Here is a 26,388-nt window from a genome sequence, read left to right on the forward strand (position 1 = left end):
CAATAGTATTTATTGAGCGCTTACTATGTGCAGACCTCTGAACTAAGCGCTTGGAATGTACAAATTGGTAAGAGATGGAGACAGTCCCTGTCCTTTGACGCCACCCCGTAATGTGTCGTCTATGCCACTTGGACCTCTGATCTCCAGGCAGTTGATATGTGCCCCATTCTCAACCCCACCACACTTAGGTATATAGTTTTATATTACATCTTATGAATTATTTATTCATATTAATGTCCGTCTCCCCCTCTAGACTGTAAATTCCTTGTCGGCAGGGAAAGTGTCCACTAATTCTCTTGTATTACACTCTCTGAAGCGCTCAGTACGGCACTCTGTGCATAGTAAGCACCAAATAAACACTACTGACTGCTTGATTTATTGATGGACAGTGCGAAAGTGGAGCAGCCCAGGAAGGATCAAGCCAAGCTGTCAGGCCTCCCCTCTGAACCTGGGAAGGGGATTTGAGGCAAGAGGCGTGGCCGGAGTGGGTACGGGACAGGGGAAGGGGGTGAAGGATTAGGAGGGTGGCTATTCTACTACAAGCCACACACTTCACTCCTCTAATGCCAACCTTCTCACTCTACCTTGATCTCGTCTATCTCGCTGCTGACCCCTCGCCCACATTCCACCTCTGGCCTAGAACGCTCACCCTCCTCAAATCCCACAGACAGTTGCTCTCCCCGCCCTTTCAAAGCTTACTGAAGGCACATGTCCTCCGAGAGACCTTCCCTAACTTAGCCCTCCTTTCCTCTTCCCCCACTCCCCTCTGTGTCGCCCTGACTTGCTCCTTTTATGCACATACTTATGTCCATATCTGTAATTTCTTTTTATTCACATCTGTCTCCCCCTCTAGACTGTAAACTTGTTGTGGGTAGGGACTAGGCCTGTTTACTGTTATACTGTACTCTCCCAAGGACTTAGGAAGGATCGTAAGCACTCAATAAATATGACTGAATAAATAAATGAATGCAAGGGAGGAGATCACAGGCTACAACTTCCCTTTTTGGCGGCTGTCTTGCAGTGTGATTGCTCACTCACATTAGGCAAGGATCTAGAAAAGGTTACCCTACTGTCTTCTCTTGGGTACAATATAGAAGAAACTGTCTTTACCCTATTTATTTTGTTAATGAGATGTACATCACCTTGATTCTATTTATTTGCTATTGTTTTAATGAGATGCTCTTCCCCTCGATTCTATTTATTGCCATTGTTCTTGTCTGTCTGTCCCCCCCGATTAGACTGTAAGCCCCTCAAAGGGCAGGGACTGTCTCTATCTGTTACCGATTTGTACATTCCAAGCGCTTAGTACAGTGCTCTGCACATAGTAAGCGCTCAATAAATACTATTGAATGAATGAATGAAACCCTCTCCTTTAACTGGTGAGAAAGCAGACAGGAACTAACAGTTGAGAAGGCCACGCAACTCGCTTAACACAGACTTCTGTCACCTCGCTGTGCTCTCTCTCTCCGGTCCTGAGGAAACAGATTTCATCAGAAGCAATTCCCCAGTGATCAGACCCCAGCCCGCTGGGGGCAGAGTGGATCTAAAGCACTCTGGGACAGTCAGGAGATCTAACTGGGAGCTATTCCCAGATCTTGGAGTGACTCACTCCGTGACACTCGCCAACTCGAAATTGTCTTGTGCATCACTTTCTCCAAATGTAAAAGGGGAACAATGCTCCTGATCCCTTGACATTTCAAAAAGCACACATACAGCACCTTCCGGTTATATCGACAGACGCCGACGCCTAAGGATTTGAAAACAAGGTGCCGAGGCCTCCATAGACTACTTGAATCGACGCGTCATTCTGGAAACAATTTATCCAAGTGAGACTAAATCTGGGAGCTCAGACGTTTTGACACTCTTGGGAGCAGTATGAAACGTCACGCTCGTGCCCCCCTCCATGAATTAACGCTCCCTCCCTGTTGAACGCAGATACTATACTATGAGGCAACTCGATTTTTTAAGAGAACCGGAGAAGCGGTGTGCCTCATGGATAGAGCACTGGCCCGGGAGTCGGAAGGACCTGGATTCTAATCCCAGCTCTGCCACTAGTCTGCTGTGTGACCTTAGGGAAGTGACTTCACTTCTCTGGGCTTCACCTGCCTCATCTGAAAAATGAGGATGAAGACCGCGAGTCCCATGCGGAACAGGGACTGTGACCAACCTGCCCAGCTGGCATCTACCCTAGCGCTTAGTACAGCACTTGGCACATGGTAAGTGCTTTACAGATACCATAAAACCAAAATGCCAAACCCAAGGTACTTGCCTTTGGAAGTTTGATGGGAGGCTCTTTGGATTCCTCCTCTTCGTCGCTGTCCGAGTCGCCGCTCTGGGCGGAGTTTTTCGATGCTACCGCCGAGGACGTTTCCTTTTTCTGCCACTCCAGAACACAATGGCGGACATTGCAGTAGACGTTGAAAGCCGAAGGGTTGCTATGGAGTTTGATATCTGGTATGATGGCTGCATTCTCTAAATTTTCAGTCTGTAAAGCAAAACGATATTTTTCATTCAACAGTGAAATGACCTTCCTTCTCTATATCCGGAGAGAAAGGCACCACTCTCCCCACCTTCAAAACCTAACCCTTCAGTCGTAATTTGGTCAATCAGGAGTATTTATTGAGCGCCTGCATTGTGCAGACCACTGTCCTGAGGCCTGGAAGCAAACAATAGAACAGAATTGGTAGACACATTATCTGTGCACAGAGCACTGTCAACAACAATGTGCTGGGGGGTAACTGCAGTATCGTCCAGTGGCTAAAGGTTCTGGAAATGGCACAGGCAGGAGGGTTATACACAGCTCAGTGGCATGAGTAGGTCAGAGGAAATGGCTAAATAAATTCACTTTGCATTTTCCTCCCGATAACATATTCTCTGTCTCTCTCTCTCTCTCTCTCTCTCATAGATTTGGCTTTAACAGCAGCAGGCTAATGACGCTAGAAAACCCTGCCGGCCAAGACGTTCAAGAAACTTTCATCCCATTGATTTCTTCCCTGCTTCGGGCCTTCCTCCCATGAAAATTCCTACGAGCGGTGTTTCCTCATTTCATTCGTTTTTAAGACAATACCCATGACAACCTTGCACTAATTACTCAGAAACATCTTGGTCTGACCCCAATATTTATGAAGCGTGAAAATTATTTGCTGAGGAGGATCCCCATTTTTTCCATTCGTTCAACCGTCTTTACAAAGCTGGAAAATTGTTTGCCAGGGAGGATCCTGATTTTTTTCATTCATTCCATCGTATTTGAGGGCTTACTGTGTGCCAAGCACTATACTAAGCGCTTGGGAGAGTACAATATAACAACAGACACATTCCCTGCCCACAATGAGCTCACAGTCTAGAGGGGAGACAGACGTTAATATACATAAATAAGTATGTGCTGTGGGGATCAGAGTGAAGATGAATGAAGGGGGTAAGTCAGGGTGATGCAGAAGGGAGTGGGAGAAGAGAAGAGGAGGGCTTAGTCAGGGAAGACTTCTTGGAGGAGATGGGCCTTCAATAAGGCTTTGAAGTGGGAGAGAACAATTATCTGTCTGATATGAGGAGGAAGGGCGTTCCAGGCCAGAGGTAGGATGTGGGCAAGAGGTCTGCGGCGAGTTAGATAAGATGGAGGTACAGTGAGAAGGTGAGCATCAGAGGAGCCAAGTGTGTGGTCTGGGTTGGAGTAGGAGAGTAGTGAAGTGAGGTATGAGGGGGCAAGATGATTAAGTGCTTTAAAGCCAGTGGTGAGGAGTATTTGTTTGATGGTCAAGAAAGTAGTGGCTAGGGTAGCCAAATGAAGCAGTGTGACCTAGTGAATACAGCCCGTACCTGGGAGTCAGAGGACTGGGTTCTAATCCCGGCTCTGCCACTTGTCTGCTGTGTGACCTTGGGCAAGTCACTCCACTTCTCTGGGCCTCAGTTCCCTCATCTCTAAAATGGGGATTAAGACTGTGAGCCCCAGGTGAGAGACGGACATGTCCAACCTTATTACCGGGCATCTATCTCAATGCTCAGTACAGTGCTGGCACATAGCAAGCGCTTAACAAATACCATTTTAAGAAAAGGATCCCTCACAGGTCTGGAAAGATTAAATTTGGGCAGGCTTTCCTCCACAGAAGGCCGACAAGGGCAGAAGGGTGACTTCATGACAGTGGAAGTAGATTGAGGCAGCGCTCCTGAAGGAATGAAGGGGAGTAATGGAAGAGATGGGTTGGGAGCCCATGGAACAGAAGGGGGTATTGAGAGATTCCTCCCTTGGGCTAGAGTTTGACTGGTAGCCTCCCGAGGAAGCAGCCACCAGTCTGGGGCTGCTCGGACTATTTCCAGGAACTCCGCCATCCCATCCAAACCCAAAGTTACGTGCTGATTCATTCCCAAATTGTACGCTTCGGGTTTACGCAAGTGTGTTCGAACTAGAAAAGGCCTAATTAGCACTAACTCTTCCCCGTCATGCTCAACAATATAAATCCTTTAGAAAACAAGAAATTGTTTATGTATAAGCACCAAGTGCCACACGCCCACTATTCTGAGCCTTCTATTTAACTGGGAGGGGATGAAACTTATTCTTGAGCAATAAATCCTAGACTATAAATATAGGATTAAATCTAATCAAATGACACGCCACAGTGATTCCAAACATCCTTGTATTGTAACTCAAACCTAACCTAAGCCTCGCCAACGGGGACTAAGGACAGTGGACTGCTGTACTGAAGATTCCCAAACACTTAGTGTACTGCTCTGCGCAGAGTAAGCGCTCAATAAATACCAATGACTGATTGATCTGTTCAACACCACCAACTCCAAAGGGAATCCATCAGTACTCCAACCGCAATGGCAGACATGAGACCTAACGGCAACTGACACTCGTTTCTCTTCCACACTAGGATCTAACCTTTTTAATCCTCTAGAATTTTATCTCCCACAATCCTGGCAGTCGTAAACGTAGAAAAGACCGCCCTGAAGACTCACCCCGCCCGGCTTCTGACCCACCCAGGGAAAAGCTGAGTAGAAGAGAGGTGATGACATGATGCTAGCAGTTCTGACTATAAAATAACAGACATTCTCTTTCAACTCAAACAAAAATAACATTTTTCTAAGTTATCATCTTACTCTTTTTAGAGTTTGGGGTAAAAAGCATCAGTTTCATGACAAAATTTTAAATCCTCAAGGACTGAGAATGATTTACCTTGCTTCGCACTTTAACTTTTGATTTGGTCTTCTGCTTCCTTTTCAGCTTTTTCTTACTTAAAAGTTTCTTATTCCTGTAGGAAAAAAAAAATCTCATGAACATTAAGAACGTTTCTAATGGAAATTCAAAGACTATTTTCACTGCTCACATTTTTAAAATAGGCACACATTCATTCATTCAACTGTATTGAGCGCTTACTGGGTGCAGAGCACTGTACTAAGCGTTTGGGAGAGTAAAATACCTCAATAAATAGCCCACAAAGAGCTTATTGTCTGAGGGGGTGGGGAGACGCATTAATATAAATAAAAAAATTACAGTTATTCATTCATTCATTCAATAGTATTTATTGAGCGCTTATTATGTGCAGAGCACTGTACTAAACGCTTGGAATGTACAAATCGGTAACAGTTATGTTCATAAGTGCTGTGGACCTGTGATGGGGGAAGAACAGAGGGAGCAAATCAGGGTGATGCAGAAGGGACTGGAAAAAGATGAAAGGAAAGCTTAGTCAGGGAAGGCCTCCTGGAGGAGATATGCCTTCAATAAGGTTTTTAAGTGGGGGAGAGTCATTGTCTGTCGGATTTGAGGAGGAAGGAGGTTGCAGAGGTAGGACGTGGGCGAGGGGTCAACAGAGAGATACACGAGATGGAGGCACAGTGAGAAAGTTAGCATTGAGAAGCGAAGTGTGCGGGCTAAATTGTTTTAGGTGAGTAGCAAGGTGGTGAGGGGGAGCAAGGTGATGGAGGGTTTTAAAGCCAATGGTGAGGAGTTTTTGTTTAATGCAGAGGTAGGTGGGCAACCACTGTAGCTTTTTGAGGAGTGGGTTGCCGGGTCCCGAACGGGTTTGTAGAAAAATGATCCGTGCAGCAGATTACGGACTGGAGGGGGGAGAGGCAGGAGGCTGGGAGGTCATCAAGGAGGCTCATGCAGTAATCCTGGTGGGACAGGTTGAATGACTATATTCACGACATAGCAGTTTGTGGACAGGAACATAGCAGTTTGTGGACAGGAAAGGGTTGATTTTAGTGATGTTGTGAAGGTGGAACTGACGGGATTAAGTGACAGACCGAATATGTGGGTTGAATGAGAGAGAAGAGTCAAGGATAACCCCAAGGTTATGGTCACTACAACATGCCCATCAAATCCAGTCTACAAAACAAATGTTCATACTACCTTTGTGGCAGGAAGCTATTGGTCTCAGAAGAAAGAAAAACTGACCTCCAGTTTTGTTTACAAACTATTTCTTTCACAGTTACAGATTAGGTATGATGGAATAACAACAACAGTAATAATAATGATAACAGTATTTAAGTAATAATAATAATAATGTTGGTATTTGTTAAGCGCTTACTATGTGACGAGCACTGTTCTAAGCGCTGGGGTAGATACAGGGTAATCAGGTTGTCCCACATGAGGCTCACAGTCTTCATCCCCATTTTACAGATGAGGGAACTGAGGCACAAAGAAGTAAAGTGACTCGCCCACAATCACAGAGCTGCCAAGCGGCAGAGTTGGGATGCGAACCCATGACCTCTGACTCCCAAGCCTGGGCTCTTGCCACTGAGCCATGCTGCTTCTCTATGCTTAAGTGCTTGTTAAGTGCGAGGCACTGTACTGAACGCTGGGGTAGAAATTTAATAAGAAATTTGGACACAGTTCCCATCTCACACAGTCAATTGTGATTGTACTTATTGAGCACTTACTGTGTGCAGAGCACTATACTACGGGCTTGGGAGAGTACATTGTAACAATGTAAAAGACTTCGCCTGACCACAACGAGCTTACAGTTTAGAGGGTCACCATCTTAAGTAGGAGGAAGCACAGAATGGAAGTAGAGGACAGATTCTTCTACCTGTACACACAGACGAAGGGGAGGAAGAGGGAAGACCAAGGGGAAGAATAAAAGGGGAAATTAAGGGTGGGCTGCTTTTGTGCCTCTCTCACAACACGGCCGCATTCCACATCCAACAGACAATCACTCTCCCCCGTCTCATGGACTTATTGAAGGCACATCTCCTCCAGGAGGCCTTCCCTGACTGAGCCCCTTCTCCTCTTCTCCCACTCCCTTCTGTGTCACCCTGACTTGCTCTCCCTGTTCTTCCCCCTTCCCAGCCCCACAGCACTTATGTACATATCTGTAATTTATTTATTTATAATTATGTCTGCTCCCTTGTTCCAACCCTAGACTGTAAGCTCGTTGTGGGTAGGGAAGGTGTCTATTATTGTGTATTGTACTGTGGAGAAGCAGTGTGGCTTAGTGGAAAGAGTATGGGCTTGGGAGTCAGGTCAGGGGTTCTAATCCCAGCTCCGCCACTTGTCAGCTTTGTGACTTTGGGCAAGTCATTTCACTGGGCCTCTGTTACCTCATCTGTAAAATGGGGATTAAGACCGGGAGCCTCACGTGGGACAATCTGATTACCTTTTAACTCCCCCAGCGCCTCAAACAGGGCTTGGCACACATAAGTGCTTAACAAATACCATCATTATTATTACTCTCCCAAGCGCTTAGTACAGTGCTCTACACACAGTAAATGCTCAATAAATATGACTGAACTGAACTGAATCATGGCCTCTCTGCCATTCCACTATGCCGCTGCCTCTCCTTGTCTCCCTTCTCCACCTTCCCATACTTAGCCCACGCTCCTCCCTACCAACCAGTCAAAATACACTCAGATTAGGTAAGAGTGGTGCAATCCAATGTATTAGAGCACCGGGCAATGAATCCTTGAGATATATAAGAGTAGAGAGCAGCCACGACACAGCGCAAGCAGGGACCCTTGAGGTAATCGACGTTTTAAATGTTTTGACCATCAAAGCGCTGTGCAGAAGCAATAGCAACAGGTTTTACTACTGTGTACCCAACACTGTACTACTAAGTGCCGGGAAAAACTACCCGGATGAGAAACAGACACAGTCCCCGGACCCGAGGGGCTCACCATCCAAAGAGGAGCCGGAATGGTGACAAAATGTAGGAGCGGCACAAAACACAAAAGCAACACAAAAAACAAGGAGGATGAAACTGTAGGAACGGCACCGCGACTAGCAGAGGCGGAGGCAGAGTTGTGGGTTTGTCACAGCTCAGAGTGCCAGCTGCGGTCGCCACGGCAGCCATGGCCTCCTTGTAAAAGGTGACAGGGCCTCACACAGTGACTGCTATCTCAGTCTGACTGGGATGGAGCAGGGGTTGACGGAAAGCCTGGCGAGGTCTGGGTTTTTGCCCAAAGGTGCCAGCCAGAGAGTAGTAAATTTTTTTTAAGCGCTAACTGTGAGTAGAGCACTGTACTAAGCACTTGGGAGAATACCCAGATGGGAATTACACCTGATCCCTGTCTCTCAGGTGGCTCAGTGCCAAGATTACCTCAACCCCAGGTGCCCCCGTGTTGAAAAAACTCTCGAATTTGTGGCCACAGGCTGCCAGCTGGTAACGGGGGCAGGGATTGTCTCTCTTTATTGCTGAATTATACTTTCCAAGCGCTTAGTACAGTGCTCTGCACACAGTAAGCCCTCAATAAACACGAATGAATGATGCCAAAAATGAGGGGAAAAGTTTTGTGGTTTTATGGCATTTGTTCCATGCTTACTAGGTACTATGTGCACTGGGGTAGATACAAGCTAATCAAGTTAGACACAGTCAATGTCCCACATGGGGCTTACGGTCTTAATCTCCATTTTACAGAGGAGGGAACTGAGGCATAGAGGAAGTGAAGTAACTTGCCCAAGGTTACCCAGCAGATGGGTGGCTGGGCCAGGACTAGAACCCAGGTCCTTCTTACTCCCAGTCTTACTCCCAGGCCTGTGCTCTGCCCAGTAGGCCAAGCTACTTCTCTTTTTCTGTACCACTTTGGACTGTAAAGCTAAACATATTATGTGGTAGTGCTCGGTCAGGGTTCTAATCATCGGCTCACTATAACCATTCCCTCAGACCAGAGACACAACTTGGGTGTTCCCAGAGTCTAACAACGGCTGCTGGTTCTTCATAGCATTGGGTAGCCGTGGACCTGAAGAGTGGAGGATGCCGAGCTGGGAAGCGTGAGATCTAGACTGACTATTCTCACAACACAGATAAAGGGGGCATAAAAAACATCTAAACGGGACAATGTTTTAACTGCTGGGAATGAAGGTACTTGCAAAGGACTCCATTTCAACCTATGGCAGGCTTATCAACACCTGGAACTTAATAATAATAATAATAAACAAATTCATTCAATAGTATTTAATGAGCGCTTACTAAGTGCAGAGCACTATACTAAGCACTTGGAATGTACAAATCGGCAACAGATAGAGACAGTCCCTGCCCCCTGATGGGCTTACAATCTAATCGGGGGAGACATACAAAAACAATAGCAATAAATAGAATCAAGATGAATAATAATGATTATTATTATTATGGTACTTGTTAACCGCTTACTATGTATGAAGCACTGTTCTAAAGTGCTGGGGTAGACAAGTTAAGCAGGTTGGACCTAGTCCCTGTCCCACAGTAATAATAATGTTAGTATTTGTTAAGCGCTTACTATGTGCAGAGCACTGTTCTAAGCTCTAGGGTAGATACAGGGTCATCAGGTTGTCCCACGTGAGGCTCACAGTCTTTACAGATGAGGTAACAGGCCCAGAGAAGTTCAGTGATTTGCCTACAGTCACACAGCTGATAAGTCCTCTATCCCTCCCCTTCACCTCTCCTCAGCTAAGCCCTCTTTTCCCCCCTTTCCCTCTGCTACTCCCCCCTCCTTTCCCCTCAGCACTGTACTCATCCGCTCAACTGTATATATTTTCATTACCCTATTTATTTTGTTAATGAGATGTACATCACCTTGATTCTTTTTATTTGCTATTGTTTTAATGAGATGTTCATCCGCTTGATTCTATTACTATTGTTTTTGTCTGTCTGTCTCCCCCGATTAGACTGTAAGCCCGTCAAAGGGCAGGGACTGTCTCTGTTACCAATTTGTACATTCCAAGCACTTAGTACAGTGCTCTGCACATAGTAAGCGCTCAATAAATACTATTGAATGAATGAATGAAAAGTGGCAGATCTGGCATTCGAACCCATGACCTCTGGCTCCCAAGCCAGGGCTCTTTCCACCGAGCCATGCTGCTTCCACAAGGGGGTCATATTCTTAATCCCCATTTTCCAGATGAGGTAACTGAAGCCCAGAAGTGAAGTGACCTGCCCAAGGTCACATAGCAGACACGTGGCGGAGCTGCGATTAGAACCAAGGTCTAAAACCACATCTCCTCCAAGAGGTCTTTCCCGATTAATTCCCAAAAAGGAGCCAATACAAAGGCAGGCCATTTTCATGATGGAATCATCCATGCAGAATTCTAACAGGAGGGCCACATGCACTCTGCTGCTGCAGAATATGTGCTTTTCACTTGGTGCTCTAGCTAGAGAAGCAGCGTGGCTCAGTGGAAAGAGCCCGAGCTTGGGAGGTCATGGGTTCGAATCCCGACTCTGCCACTTAGCTGTGTGACTGTGGGCAAATCACTTAACCTCTCTGTGCCTCAGTTACCTCAGCTGTAAAATGGGGATGAAGACTGTGAGCCTCACGTGGGACAACCGGATTACCGTGTATGTACCCCAGCGCTTAGAACAGTGCTCTGCACATAGTAAATGCTTAACAAATACCAACATTATTATTATTAGAATGCGCCCTCCCAGCCAAAAGCAATAGAAAACGTTTTTCCAGTGGCACAAGTCTCAGTGGATTCAGCCCACGGCGTGAGGTGTGAAGAAACAGCGGCCCTCGATGCGCTGGGGATGGTGAGGACTGAAAAGCCAGGTTCCCCCAGATGGGATTCTATAATGCTATTTGTTAGGCGCTTACTATGTGCCAGGCACCGTACTAACCCCATGGGTAGATAAAAGCAAATCACTTTGGACACAGTCCCTGGCCCATGTGGGGATCACAGTCTCAATCCCCATTTTACAGATGAGGGAACTGAGGCACTGAAGTAATAGGAAGCGCTTAGCAAATACCATTATTAACATTATTATTATTATGTGCGGAGCACTGTTCTAACTGCTGGGGTAGATACAGGGTAATCAGGTTGTCCCACGTGACTTACAGTTAATCCCCAATTTACAGATGAGGTAACTGAGGCACAGAGAAGTTAATGACTTGCCCAGTCACACAGCTGAGAAGTGGCAGAGCCAGGATTAGAATCCATGACCGCTGACTCCCAAGCCCGGGCTCTTTCCACTGAGCCACACTGCTTCTCTAAGTGACTTGCCCAAGTTCTCACAGCAGACCCGTGGTGGATCCGGGATCAGAACCCATGACCTCCTGACTCCCAGGCCCGTGCTCTATCCACAAGTCCATATCCCAACACCTTCGTTAGAGAACGAGGGAGAGTTCCAGTCCTTACTGAGCGAGGTGAACTAGCTTTTCAAGGGAGTGACCGCCAGTGTTTCTTACCAATAGAACAAACTGGTGGCAGAGCCGGGTTGCCATCGCATTCGGGATCCCACTGGGGGGAGAAGTGAAGTCAAAGGGCTGAGGGGAAGAAGAAGTGGGAACCAAGGGTGGGGAAACGATACTTCCCAGAGCCCCTGGGTAGAACAGTCAATCAAGCCGGCCAGAGCCCTTTAAATTGAGAAAGAGTCTTTCCCTGTTGCGTGTGTGTGTGCTTCTCCTCACCACCGTCTCCACACACCCCCTTCCCAGCAACAAACACCACACAGACACATACAGAGCCCACCCTCAGCTAATTACTGAGGCATGATCTCACTGCCGACCCCTAACCTACGTCCTGCCTTTGGCCTGGAATACCCTCCCTCCTCCAATCCAAAGAAAATGACTCTCCCCCGCTTTAAAGCCTTATTGAAGGCCCATCTCTTCCAAGAGACCTTCCCTGACTAAACCCCACTTTTCCTCACCTCCCACTCCTGTCTGTGTCGCCCTGATTTACTCCCTTTGCTCTTCTTCCACCTCTCAGCTCCACAGCACTTATAGATCTGTAATTTTGTTTATCTGTATCGATGTCTGTCTCCCCTCCTCAGAGAAGCTTGCTCTGGGCAGGGAATGTCACTATTTTTACTGTATTGTACTTTCCCAAGCATTTAGTATAGTACTCTGCACACAGTAAGCACTGAATATGATTGAAAGAATGAATGAATGAATGTTGCTTGTCTGATTTGTGAATCCATTCCTCTTAGGACTTTGCCTATTTAAGGAACTCTGTTTGTTTGTCAAGAAACCGTGCCAGATTCCGCTGGCCCGGCTGATTTGAAATCCAACAGTGTTGCACACACGCTTCTTCTGGGAAAGCTAAGTTGGGCGGTCGCCTTGAGGGAATTGATTTAACTAGTAAATACTCAATCAGCGCTTAGAACTGTGCTTGGCACATAGTAAGCACTTAACAAATACCATCATTATTAATTTGGGGTGGTGGGGGGAGGTCAAAAATTCACCCTTAATTGAATCACTTCAATCAACCAATACCCTAAAATTATTGGGACAATTCTTTATTCTACACTACTTTATATACTTGTACACACACACACACACACACAGAGATATGAACATTTTTCAAATTTTATTTCCTGGGTACACCCTGCCGTGGAAATTTTTACCCCAAATTAGGGCTGACGCCCTTCTAAAAAGTCACCAATTTGAAGAGCTTTTTCCCTGGCCTATCGATCCTTTCCCCCTCCGGTCATGCCACCTCACTAGTCACATTGACATTCAAGTAGAGGCTGAATTTCTTAAACCTCGTTTGGTTTTGGATTATACGCATCTTGAATTTCATTCTTAAGAAGCGGCATGACCTGATGGTTAGGGCATATGAAGCCCGGGAGTCAGATGGAGCCAGGGTCTAATCCCAACCCTGCCATTTGTCTGCTGTGCGACCTTGAGCAAGTCACTTCACTTCTCTGGAACCCCAGGTCCCTCATCTGTAAAATGGAGATTAAGACTGTGAGCCCCACATGAGATGGGAACTATGTCCAACCTGATTAGCCTGCATCTACCCCAGCGCCTGGTACGGTGCCCGGGCACATAGTAAGGACATACCACTATTATTATTACTGTTATCATTATTATGATATAACAGAGGTGATAGGAGCTTCAAGTCCTTCAAGTCCTCCTAGAGCTTACAATCGTGGCATTCAGCACACTGAGTTCCACGGAACTAGATGCGAGAGGTTCAGAACTGAAAATACTGGGGTTATTTTCGGAACTTCCCTATTACGGACATAAAACTGAAAAAGTTGTTTATGCGGCTCATCACTACCAAAGGCTAGGGGACCGAATCCCTGAAGATACTTCGCTAGGCTATTTCTCAGCCTGGGACTGTTTCCCCGAGGAAATCTCAGACCCTAAAGAGACCCAGACACTGACCCAACCGACTGCCGTCAATTGGAACCGAAAGAGTCGAGGTCACTGTTCAACGCACAACCGCTGCACTCTGCTGACCCACTCTCCACCGCGGGGCAAAATAAACGTGAAACACAACCACTACAAAGCATTTTTGATCGAGACTCTGAAATGGAAGAAGTTTGAAGGCTAGAATCCAGTAAAGATCGCAGAGGGGATTCGATACCATCATTATTGATGGTTGAAAGTGGGTTTCGGGAAGTTGGAAGACAGACCATCTGGAATCATGTACAAATCAGAGCAATGTAAAACGTCCTCAGCAACATTTAGATTGAATGTCACGCTGGAATCTTGTTTCTCGGCCCCCTGTTTATTCAGAAATTCAGTTGGTCTGGACGATTTGGGATTCATCTTACCAACACAGTAGTGTACTTGTATTTGCATCGCTTGGTTATTTTGGGGGCTGGGACATGTGTCAAGATTACCACGATTCCCAGCATTGAGGGCAAGTGAGATTAAGCTCCTTATGGGCAGGGAATATACTACTTCTTTGTTCGGCGCTTCTAAATGAACACTCCCCGACTGAGCCCTCTTCTCCCCGCTCCCTCTCCCTTCTGCATCGTCTGACTTAGGGCATTTGATAACTGTCCCCTCCCTCCAACCCCAGAGCACTCATGGGCATTTCTTTTAAATTATTTATTTTAAATTATTCATCTATATCTATGTCTGTCCCCAGCGGCGTGGGCCAGTAGAAAGAGCAGGGGCCTGGGAGTCAGAGGTCCCGGATTCTAATCCCAACTCGGCCACATGCCTGCTGTGTGACCTTGGGCGCGTCACCTCACTTCTCTGGGCCTCAGTTACCTCATCTGTAAAATGGGGCTTGAAGCTGTGAGCCCCATGTGGGACACGTGCTGTGTCCAACCTGATGACCTTGTAATAATAATAATGTTGGCATTTGTTAAGCGCTTACTATGTGCAGAGCACTGTTCTAAGCGCTGGGGTAGATACAGGGTAATCAGGTTGTCCCACGTGAGGCTCACAGTTAATCCCCATTTGACAGATGAGGTAACTGAGGCACAGAGAAGTGAAGTGACTTGCTCACAGTCACAGAGCTGACAAGTGGCAGAGCCGGGAGTCGAACCCATGACCTCTGATTCTGAAGCCCAGGCTCTTTCCACTGAGCCACGCTGCTTCCCCTCAGCGGCGTGTACCGACCTCAGTGCTTACAACAGTGCCTGGCATATAGTAAGGGCTTAAATACTAAATAATAAAAAACAAAAATTGTAAGCTCCTTGTGGGCAGGGAAAGTTTCTGCCAACTCTGTTTTACTGTTCTCTCCCAAGTGATCTATATAGTTAAGTGTACAGCGTACATGGTAAGCGTTCGATAAATACCATGGATGATGATGACGATGCTGACAAATTCATTCACTCAAGCATATTTATTGAGGGCTTACTCTGTAGAGAGCACTGTACTAAGAGCTTGGGAAAATACAAGGTAACAGACACATTCTCTGCCGACATCGAAATGTTATCATTAGTATGTAAAGAAAAACTATTTGCCAGGATTAAAACCCAATTTAAATATCAGGGTACTATCCAGATTGTGATCCTGGTTCCGATCAATCTGGATAAACCAGGTCAGAGGTGCCCATGCTGTAGATGGCATCAATATCAACGGTAACTGACTGAACGTTCACTGTGTGCAGAGCACAGTACTAAGCGCTTGGGAGTAGGTAGACACGTTTCCTGCCCATCAGGAGCTTGCTGGGTAGGGTCACGATACATCTCGGGTGGTGGATAGAGCACAGGCCTGGGAGTCAGAAGGTCATGGGTTCTAATCCCGCCTCTACCACTTGTCTCCTGTGTGGCCTTGGGCAATCTGCTTTATATCTCTCTGCCTCAGTTATCTCATCTGTAAAATGGGGATGAAGACTGTGAGCCCTGTACCAGACAGGGATTGTGTTCAACTGGATTTGCTTGTACCCATCCCAGTACTTAGTAGAGTGCCTGGCACAAAGTACCATAATTGAGCATGGTGGGGCAGCAACACTAACTCCGTCCCCATCATTTTGGGGGGCAGGAAGGGCCCGCCCCAAAACTCGGGAACCAGAATGGAGCATGGGGTGGAGCCAAGATGACAACGCCTCTACCCTTGTGGGCAGGGATTGTCTCTCTTTATTGCTGTATTATACTTTCCAAGAGTTTGGTAGTACAGTGCTCTGCACACAGTGAGCGCTCAATAAATACAATTGAATGAATACTCTCTGCCCTCTATTATTATTATTATGGTATTTGTTAAGTGCTTACTATGTGCCAAGCACCGTTCTATACGCTGGGGTAGATACAAAGTAATCAGGTGGAATCACAGTCTTAATCCCCCCTTTACAGATGAGGTAGCTAAAGCACGGAGAAGTGAAGTCGCTTGCCCAAGGTCACAGAGAAGACAAGTGGCAGAGCTGGGGTCAGAACTCACGTCCTCTGACTCCCAAGCCACGCTGCTTCTCAAGTGTGACCCCGGCTCAACTCGGCTGGGGAATGGGGGGAGGAGGGCAGGGAGGTTCCCATCCTTCTCGGCGGGTTTCAGGGGGAGCCAGAGATGCTCTCGCGGTGAGGGTGATCTATCCGCCCTCTTCCTCCCTAACCACTGAACCCCTCAGGCCTCCCACACTCGCCGATGCACAGTCCACCCTCAGCCTCCATCAACAAGCAGCAGTGAGGCCCAGGACAGGCTGGCCACGTCGGGAGGGGAAGGGAAACCCTCACACCTCACCCCCTGCCCAGCTCCCTCCACCCGCAGACGGGAACAAGACCAGCATTCAGGTCAGTGACCCGTGTCCTCATTCATTCAATCAATCACCTTTAATAATAATAACTACTATTATTATTATTGTGGTATTTGTTAAGCGCTTACTATGTGCCAAGCACTGTTCTAAGCGCTAGGGTAGATACAAGCTTATCAGATTGTCCCACGTGGGGCTCAGAGTGCTGGCAAGCACCCTGACTGTGGCCCTGGACCGGAGGAAAGCATGACAAGGAAGTGTCAGGGACAGGGGGCAAGGGGTGGGCAGGCGGGGCTCTCCAGCCCTGGCAGAGTGGAAGCTTCACACCCTGCCCCTATCGCGGTGTGGAAATGAAAATGGAAAGAGAGTCCAGGCCTGGGAGGTCCACGGAACCACAGAAGTGTTTTCCCCGAAGCGACTCAAATTTGCAATAGACCAGCCTGGTTTCTCATCTAAAATAGCAGAGTAGGTTAAAGGAATATTAAGCATTCACGGTGAATTTGAAGTTTAGCAGCACGGCCTGGGGGAAAGAACACGGGCCTGGGCGTCAGAGGACCTAGGCTCTCATCCTGGCTCTTTCACTTGCCCGTTCTGTGACTCTGGGCGAGGTGTCTCTGCGCTTCCGTTTCCTCATCTGTAAATTGGGGATTCATTGCCCATTTCTCTTACTTAAACTGTGAGCCCTCTGAGGGACGGGGGCCGTCTTGCCTGATGATCCTGCACCTACCCCGATGCTTAGGACAGAGTAAAACCTTAACCAACCCCACTATTATCACTATTATTATTATTATCTGGATAATGAGTTGAGGTAAACTGTGCCGGCAGCAGTGGGGTTGTTTGGAGGGCGAGACTGCGACAAGACAGTGGGCAGGATATGGTTTGAGAGAACGGAGCTAGGCATGTGGGAAAGTGTCGGAGTCATCTTTCAAAAATAAAACTGCTGAGCGCCGGCCCGGCAGAAGACACGATGATGATGGTATTTGTTAAGCGCTTACTATGTGCCAGGCGTTCTACTAAGCGTTGGAAGACATCTGGACCTAGAATCTCTGTGTAGGAACTGTAAGCTCCCTGTGGGCAGGGAATGTGTCTGTTTACTGTTCTGTTGTCCTTTCCCAAGCACTTAGCACAGAGCCTGGTACACGATAAGTGCTCACTAAATATGCCCGACTGAATGAATGATGAATAAACAGAGGAAGCAGGCTCCAACTCTCCTTTTCATCCTTTCCTTCTTGGCCCTTTTTCCTCTCCCCCCCCCCCCCCCAGTTGCCCCAGTATGCCCTGCCCCTTCAATGTCCTAACCAAAGTTCACCGCTGCAAAAATCAAAAGACTAAGTAGGCACTCTCAAACAAGGTGGCACTGAGGTTGCCCAGAGCACTGCCCTGTAAGTGATCGACTAGCTCAAATCTATTTCTTTCCATCACTGACTCTTCTCTGAATCGCCTGGTAAAACGTCATTATAACAGCTGTTTGACGGCTTTTTGCACCACTCTGACTCTGGTATGCTACAAGGCTCAGGAAAAATCCTTCCCAGATTCAACCCTTTTCAGCAAACGACAGCATACATCTACTGGCTCCTCTATTAGGCATTAAACCGCTCAGGGGGAAAAAGAGAGGGTCCTCCTGATTCTCAATATTACCAAGTACAGTGCTCAGCACACAGTAAGGACTTGATCTTGTTGGTGTAGATTCTCCACTTAGAAAGGAAGACAGAAGAAAAGCGTCACAGCAGACGTTGGAAGAAACTACAGAATTTAAAGACTAAGAACAGAAATTCTTCCTTACATCCACTTTAGACTTCCTTACATCGTTTAGACTGTGAACCCGTTATTGGGCAGGGATTGTCTCTATCTGTTGCCAAATTGTTCATTCCAAGCACTTAGTACAGTGCTCTGCACATAGTAAGCATTCAATAAATACTACTGAATGAACTTCATATAGGATATCCCTTTGCAAATTTAAAAATGACCTTAATAATAATAACTGGAGTATTTGTCAAGTGTTTACTATATGCCAAACATTGGTCTAAGTACAACATACAAGGTAAGCAGATCAGATACGTTCCCTACCCCACATGTGGTTCTGACTAAGGAGGGGAGAACAAGGCACTGAGGAAACTGAGGTACAAAGAAGCTAAACGACTTGAGCAAGGCCACACAGCAGGCAAGCGGTGGAGCCGGGATTAGAGCCCAGGTCTCGTGACTCTTTCCACCAGGCCCACGCTGCTTAGCTAAAGATTCATCATGAATTCTTAATATTCCATCAACCGACTCTGCTATTTCAGATGAGAAATCAGGCCGGTCTATCACGATCTTAAGAAGCTTTCATGAAAACACTTCTGTTGTACCTTTTCATGTATTATACCACTTATTGTCTCCTTTCACTATATCTTTACTTTAATCCTTTGCCGGGGTTTCCATGGGGATAGTTCGAGTGCACCAAATCCAGTAAAGAGAAAAAGACAAGAAAAGGAAACAGAAGGAAGGGACACACGTACACACACACACACACACACACACACACACAAAACAGAAAAGAGAAAAAAACAAGAAAGGGAAACAGAGGGAAAGGACAGACAGACACACACACAAAAAAAAAAATAAACCCAGAAAGGAGAAAAAGAAAAGAAAGGGAAACAGAGGGAAGGGACTGACACACAAACACACACAAACCAGGGAAGAGAAAAAGACAAGAAAGGGAAACAGACGGGAGACAGACACGCAGACACGTGCGCACACACACTCACATACATATACACACACACCAGAAAAGAGAAAAAGACAAGAAAGGGAAAAAGAGGGAGGGGACACACACACACACACAAGTCAGAAAAGAGAAATAGACAAGAAAGGTAACAGAAGGAAGGGACATACACACCCATCCCGAGCCCCCCCCGCCTCCACCCCCCAGAGAAGACAAAAAGACAAGACAGGGAAACAAAAGGGAGACAGACACGCAAACACACAAAGAGAAAGACAAGAAAGAGGAAACAGAAGGAGGGGACACACACACATCAGAAAAGAGAAAAAGATGAAAGGGAAATAGAGGCAAAAGACAGGGCACACACACCCATTTTTCCTTTCGACAGCAGAGCGACAAATGAGACAGATGAGCACGCCCTCCCCCGCCAACCAGCTCCTACCATTTCTTAGTTTATAATAATGTCTGTCCCTCCACCCACCTCGCTAGACTGTAGGCTCACTGCGGGCAGGGGATGTGTCTGTTTATTGTGATGCTGTCCTCTCCCAAGCGCTTAGTCCAGTGTTCTGCACACAGTAAGCGTTCAATAAATACGACTGAATGATTGAATGAATGAATAGCTTGGACTGGAAGGGTGAGTGCAGTGGCCCCCGGCGGCTCCCCCCATGCAGGCTTTCCTGCTGGGTGGGCTGGCTGTCAACAAAACAGAGAGAGCCCGGGCCTGGGAGTCAGAGGTCGTGGGTTCTAATCCCAGCTCCTCCACTTCCCTATGTGACCTTGGGCAAGTCACTTCTCCAGCCCTCAGTTCCCACATCTGTAAAACGGGGATTGAGACTGTGAGCCTCATAATACGACAGGGACTGTGTCCAACTCGATTAGACTGTAAGCCCGTCAAACGGCAGGGACTGTCTCTATCTGTTGCCGACTTGTTCATTCCAAGCGCTTAGTACAGTGCTCTGCACATAGTAAGCGCTCAATAAATACTATTGAAAATAAATAAATACTATTGAATTTGCTTGCATCCACCCCAGGCTTAGTACAGTGCCTGGTACAAAGTAAGCACTTAACAAGTACCATCATCATTATCAAATGACCACATACGTCTACTGCCTCCTCCATTAGACAGTAAAAAAACCACATACGTCTACTGCCTCCTCCATTAGACAGTAAACCGCTCACGGGGCAAAAAGAGAGCTTTTTTTCTTATTCTCAATATCACCAAGTGGCCCGTGGCCCCGTGGTCAAACAGTTGCAGCACGACGGAATATCTGGAGCTGGGGCAGAGGCAGGACTGAATATTCTGTGCTGCCTCTACTTGCTCCCTTTAATCCCACCCCCTCCCAGCCCCACACCACTTATGGACATATCCGTAATTCATTTATATTCATGCCAGTTTCTCCCCTCTAGGCTGTAAGCTCACTATGGGCTGGGAATGTCTGTTTATTGTTATATTGAACTCTCCCAAGCGTTTAGTACAGTGTTCTGCACACGGTAAGCGCTCAACAAGTACCAATGAATGAATGAATGAATGAAAGAGGCAGGAGCACAGACAAGTCTGGGGTATCTCTGAGTATCTCCCTCCCTACTGCTAGCCAGCTTTTCCAAGTGGGGCCGCATGCAGACTGTAAGCCCCAAATTTGACGTGCCTATCTTTAGACCCGCTGCTTTTTTTTTTTTAATCCTACACTCTTCGACTCCAGACATTTCCTAATGACGGCAACTGAAATTCTAATCATCTGCTTTGAAAAAGTGATTTACGGCTGCACGAAGCTCTGAGCTATTTCGAGTTAAGACAAACAGTACAGACAATTTTTCTAAAATTCACCCTTTTCAGTTCTACAACCCGACTATGAGGCCCATATGGATTAGATTGTGAGCCCGTCAATGGGCAGGGAATGTCTCTGTTGCCGAATTGAGCATTTCAAGTGCGTAGTACAGTGCTCTGCACATAGTAAGCGCTCAATAAATATTACTGAATGAACAGGGACTGCGTCTAACCTGATTAACTTGTAGCTAACCCAGTGCTTAGAAAAGTGCTTGACACATAGTCAGCACTTAAATACAATAACAAGGATGATGATGATAATGATAACAACAGCCACTGAGAAGCAGTGTGGCCTAACAGGACACAGGCCTGGGAGTCAGAAAGACCTGGGTTCTAATCCTGGCTCTGCCACTTGTCTGCTGTGAGACTGTGGGCAAGTCATTTCACTTCTCTGTGCCTCAGTTCCCTCATCTGTAAAATGGAGATTAAGACTGAGACCTGAGGGACAAGGACCGTGTCCAACCCAATTAGTTTATGTATACCCCAGTGCTTAGTACAGTGCCTGACACATGGTAATCGCTTAACTAATACCACAATTATTATTATTACTATAGCTAGCCTCCCTCTTTTGGCTCTAGGTCTGGTGGACAGATGAGAGTATCACACATTGGGGAGTCTCAAGGAAATGGCAAAATAATTTCCAAGTCATGATTTGAGGAGAAAAAGCTGGGAAACTTTCCATAGGTTGGGAAAGAGGGATTACCACAAGAGTAACTGTGGCATTTGTTAAACGCTTACTCTGTGCCAGGCACTGTACTAAGTGTTTGAGTGGATATAAGCAAATCAGGTTGGCCTTCGTCCATGTCCCACATGGGGCTCACAGTCTCAATCCCCATTTTACGGATGAGGTAACTGAGTCACAGGGGAGTGAAGTGACTTACTCAAGGTAACAAAGCAGATGCGTAGTGGAGGTCCATGCTCTAGCCACCAAGCCATGCTTCCTGCAGAATCAAGTGAGAGACTCGAGTCGACACTTCCATTTTCATTCAATCGTATTTATTGAGTGCTTACTGTGTGCAAAGCACTGGACTAAGTGCTTTACTTCCAGTAAAGTACCAGCCAGCTCCCCCCATCATTGAACCTCTCTGACATTATATATGTATATATATAAATGTGGCTATAATACCCATCCACAGAAGACTGAGCATATAATTTTGAGTCACTTGAGGGGAAAAAAAAACAACAACCCACTTTGGTTCAGGAACCAATCCTCCATTTATAACATTGTTCCCCTGAGAAAATTGGTTCCCGATTACATCATTTTGATTATAGAAACAGTTTTCAGGAACCAAAACAACATGACCTAGCTGATTGAGCTCGGCCCTGGGAGTCAGAAGGACCTGGGCATCTAATCCCAACTCTGCCACTTGTCTCTTGGGTGACCTTGGGTAAGTCGCTTCACTTCCCTGGGCCTCAGTTACCTCATCTGTAAAATGGGGATGAAGACTGAGAGTCCCACATGTACAGGGACTGGGTCCAACCTGATTATCTTGTATCTACTCCAGTGCTTAGTATAGTGCCTGGCACCTAGCAACCACTTAACAAACACTATTAAAAAAACAAAAACACTAAATGTCTCATAAATCCAAGAATCATCTGTAATAATAATAATCATAATGGTATTTATTAAGCATTTACTATGTGCCAAGCACCATTCTAAGTGCTGGGGTAGATACACATTAATCGGGTTGTCCCACGTGGGGCTCACAGTCTTAATCCCATTTTACAGATGAGATAACTGAGGCACAGAGAAGTTAAGTGACTTGCCCAAAGTCACACAGCTGACAAGTGGCGGACCCGGGATTAGAACCCATAACCCCTTATTCCCAAACCCAAACTCTTTCCACTAAGCCACACTGCCGTGTACACTACATGGTATAGTTAATAATAATAATAAAAAAAAACCAGAACAAACAGAAATTCAAGACAAGACCATCTACATCACCATAATGTTGGATCAAAATTAATATAAGGCCTATGCTACCTGTCGAAAAGAATCTTCCAATCCATCAATCTTGGCACTACGCATGTGGGAAAGCCTCCCGATCAGATCCAGATGCCAACACGTGGTTCCGCAGAGAACGTGTCTACCAGCTCCGTTGCACCATATTCTCCCAAGCGCTTAGTACACCGCACGGCACCCGCTAAGCGCTCAATAAATACCACACTGACTGATCCCTCACACTTGGGGCTGTGTCTGTACTGAGCTGATGGCTCTGCTGCCCTACTCCACACCCACCATTCTCTTCTGATCTCCTTCTCGATAGTCTCAAATTTCCTCCTGCCTTCAAGACATCTCTACTTGGATGCCTTCCCGTCACCTCAAACTTAATATGTCTAAAACAGAACTTATCTTCCCACTCAAATCCTTTCCTCCTCCTGATTTTCCCACCCCTGTAGACTGAGTCACTGTCTCACAAGCCCGTGACCTTTGCGTTATCTTCGACTCATTTCTCTCATTCAACGCAAATATTTAATCTGCCACCAAATCCTGTCGGTTCAACCTTCGCAACATCACTTAAATCCTCCTTTTCCTCTCCATCACAACTGCTACCATGTTAATTCAAGCATTTATCCTATCCCGCCTTAATTACTGCATCAACCTCCTCGCTGACTTCCCTGCCACTTGAGTCTTCACTCTGCTGCCAGAATCAGTTCTATAACATTCAGTCCATGTCTCCCTACTCCGCAAGAATCTCCCGTTGTTGCTCATCCACCTCAGCATCCGACAGAAAATCCTTCCCATTGACTTCAAAGCACTCAATCACCCCACTGTCTTATTTCCCTGATTTTCTACTACAACCCAGCCCTCACATTTCGCTCTTCCAATGCCAAGCTACTCATCGTACCTCAATTCTGTCAATCTCGCCACCGAGCCCTCACCCACGTCCTGCATCTCCCTCCCTCTTCATATCTGACAGACGATCATTCTCCCCACCTTCGAAGGCTTATCAAAAGCACCTCACCTCCAAGAGGCCTTCCCTGACTGAGCCTTCGTTTCCTCTTGTCCCACTCTCCCATCTGCATCCCTCTTACACTTCCTTTCTTCACTTCTCCCTCAGCCTCACAGCACTTAGGAACATATACCCAATTTTTTTCAATTTATATGTGTCTACCCCTCTAGACTGTAAGCTCTATGTATGCAGGGAACATGTCTACAAACTCTATTATGCAGTACTCTTCCAAGCACTAAGTAGAGTGCTCCACAGTTAGCGCTCGATAAACTATTAATTGATGACACTATAACAGAGTGGGTAGAAATGTTCCCTGCCCACGAGTAACTAACTTGCAGTCTACAAAGGGAGAGAGACATTAAAATAAATTAAGGATACGTCCGTAAGTGCTGTGGGGCTGAGGGTGGGGTGAATGAAGACCAGATCTACGACTGAATCCTCAGAGAAGGGGGGAGGTGATCATCCTGGGCAGAAGGAGAGGAGAGGAATCTGCTGACGAGGGACCGGTAGTCTGATACTGCGTTTGATAAGAATGGTAACGGTTACATTAGTGGGGCAGAACTTCGACGTACGATGACAAACTTTAGTGAGAAGCTAACAGATGAAAGTGTTGATGAAATGATTGGAGAAGCAGGAGGGCGATCAAACTACAAAGAGCTTGTACAAATAGACTGTGAGCTCACTGTGGGCAGGGACTGTCTCTATTGCGGAATTGTACTTTCCAAGCGCTCAGTACAGTGCTCTGCAAACAGTGAGTGCTCAATAAACACGACTGAATGAATGAATGACAGCAAAGTGAAGACACTGTACACAGCATGTGAAATCTAAAACTGTTTATTTGCCTTTTCTTTGAAACTTAACTGTAAAAGCTTATCCCCTCCCCATCTACTATCAAAAGAATGTGCATGTATAGCAGTTAGGATTCCCTTACTCTGTTCTCCTTCAGTTTACCCTGTCATTGTGCTGAAACTTCATTTTGCAAAACTGATCAAACAGCATGTTGTATGTGGCTTACTCAGGATTTATCTACATCCTTTTACTAACAATAACAACAACAATGATAATTGCGGTGTTCGGTGCTTACCATGTGCCAAGCACTGTGCTTAGCGCTGGGGCAGATAGACTCTAAACCCCACATGGGCCAAATTCTGTGTCCAATCCGATTATCTTCTAATGGGGAGAGAGAACAGGTACTGAATCCCCATTTTACAGATGTGGCAACTGAGGTGTGGAGTAGTTAAGTGATTTGCCTAAGGTCACACAGCAGACAAATGGAAAAGCTGGGATTAGAATCCACACCCTCTGACTCCCAGACTCAAGTTCTTTCCATTAGGCTATGCTACTTCCTTTCCGCACAGCTAAACCTGGCTGGAACTGGTCAAAACGAGGAAATATCTGGGTTAGGCCTGGTAGCTCACTGTGGGCAGAGAGGGAACATGCCTACCAACTCTGCTGCACTGAACTCTCCCAAGTGCTTAATTAGTACAGTGCTCTGCACGCAGTAAGCGCTCAATAAATGCCACTGATTGATAAAGGAGTTTTGTTGAGAACTACCAGAACACTTATCTTGAAGTAAAAAGCTGTAACTTTACATGGACAATTTATAGGCAACAGTATGTACTTAAAATTGCACTACTGCAAAACGGATGGATCATCCAGGTCCTCGTAAACTATGTCTTTGTACTGCTGGTCCTGTACAAGAAAGCATTTTCTTCCATTGTCACTATGGTTTTGAAATTTGGTTTAGCCACCAGTTTTCAAAGAATCTGCTTGTGGCACAATCTGCCTCAAATCCACCCCAAATTGCATATTTGTTTTCCAGTTAAAAAAAACCTACAATTTTCCCACTGTTTCACTATATGCCAGAGTTATTTAAGGATGGAAATTTTGATGCAACTCTTTAGAATTACGTTTGGCTAATATAATGAATGCAAACGCTCACAAGCAGAACTGATTTAGAACCAATTGCTACTGGCACTTGAGCATTCAAACAGCTCCTTTCATTCCCTGGATTGTGGTACCAAGAACTAAAGTACTGAAGGCACATCTCCTCCGAGAGTCCTTCCCTGAAGGAGCCCTCCTTTCCTCTTCTCCCACTCCCTTCTGCATCACCCTGACTTGCTCCTTTTATTCATCCCCCTCTCCCAGCCCCACAGCAATTATGTAATTTATTTATATTAATGTCTGACTCCCCCTCTACACTGTAAGCTCATTCTGGGCAGGGAATGTGTCTGTTTACTGTTATATTGTACTCTCCCTAAGCGTTTGGTATAGTGCTCTGCATGCGGTAAGCGCTCAATAAATACAAATGACTGGCTGACAACGTAAGTTTGCATCAGGTACGTACTGCCTGAGAAGCACCTGTACAACAATTCTTGGAGTATGTCTACTGCCTTGCTCAAGCCTGTAAACTCCTCATGGACAGGGAACTTGTTCACCAACTCAATTGTTTTATGTTCTCCCAAGAGCTCTGTATGGTGCTCGGCCCACAGTAAGTGCTCAATAAATACGATCGATTGATTCTTTGAAACTGGAAATTTCCCTGCCAATATTAACCCTACAGCCATGAGAGGTAGGAAAAAATTTGATAGACAGAGACCAAGACCAAGAGGTCTTGGGGGCAAGGTGGAGAGGGGTTACT

At 46.2% G+C, this 26,388-nt stretch overlaps 1 protein-coding gene across 12 annotated transcripts in view; it reads right to left on the reverse strand.

The window, feature by feature from the left end:
* Positions 1–26,388, reverse strand: part of MYCBP2 (MYC binding protein 2) — a 311,532-nt gene that overhangs the window by 246,035 nt on the left and 39,109 nt on the right. For all 12 annotated transcript variants that reach the window (XM_029055680.1, XM_029055702.1, XM_029055705.1 and 9 more), the window contains exons 2-3: positions 5,171–5,246; positions 2,270–2,485 (exon numbers count right to left, since the gene is read on the reverse strand). In XM_029055680.1, coding sequence (XP_028911513.1) covers positions 2,270–2,485; positions 5,171–5,246 — 292 coding nt within the window. The remainder of the gene's footprint in view (positions 1–2,269; positions 2,486–5,170; positions 5,247–26,388) is intronic.

This window comes from Ornithorhynchus anatinus, chromosome 2, assembly GCF_004115215.2.
Source record: "Ornithorhynchus anatinus isolate Pmale09 chromosome 2, mOrnAna1.pri.v4, whole genome shotgun sequence".
Taxonomy (NCBI): Eukaryota; Metazoa; Chordata; class Mammalia; order Monotremata; family Ornithorhynchidae; genus Ornithorhynchus; species Ornithorhynchus anatinus.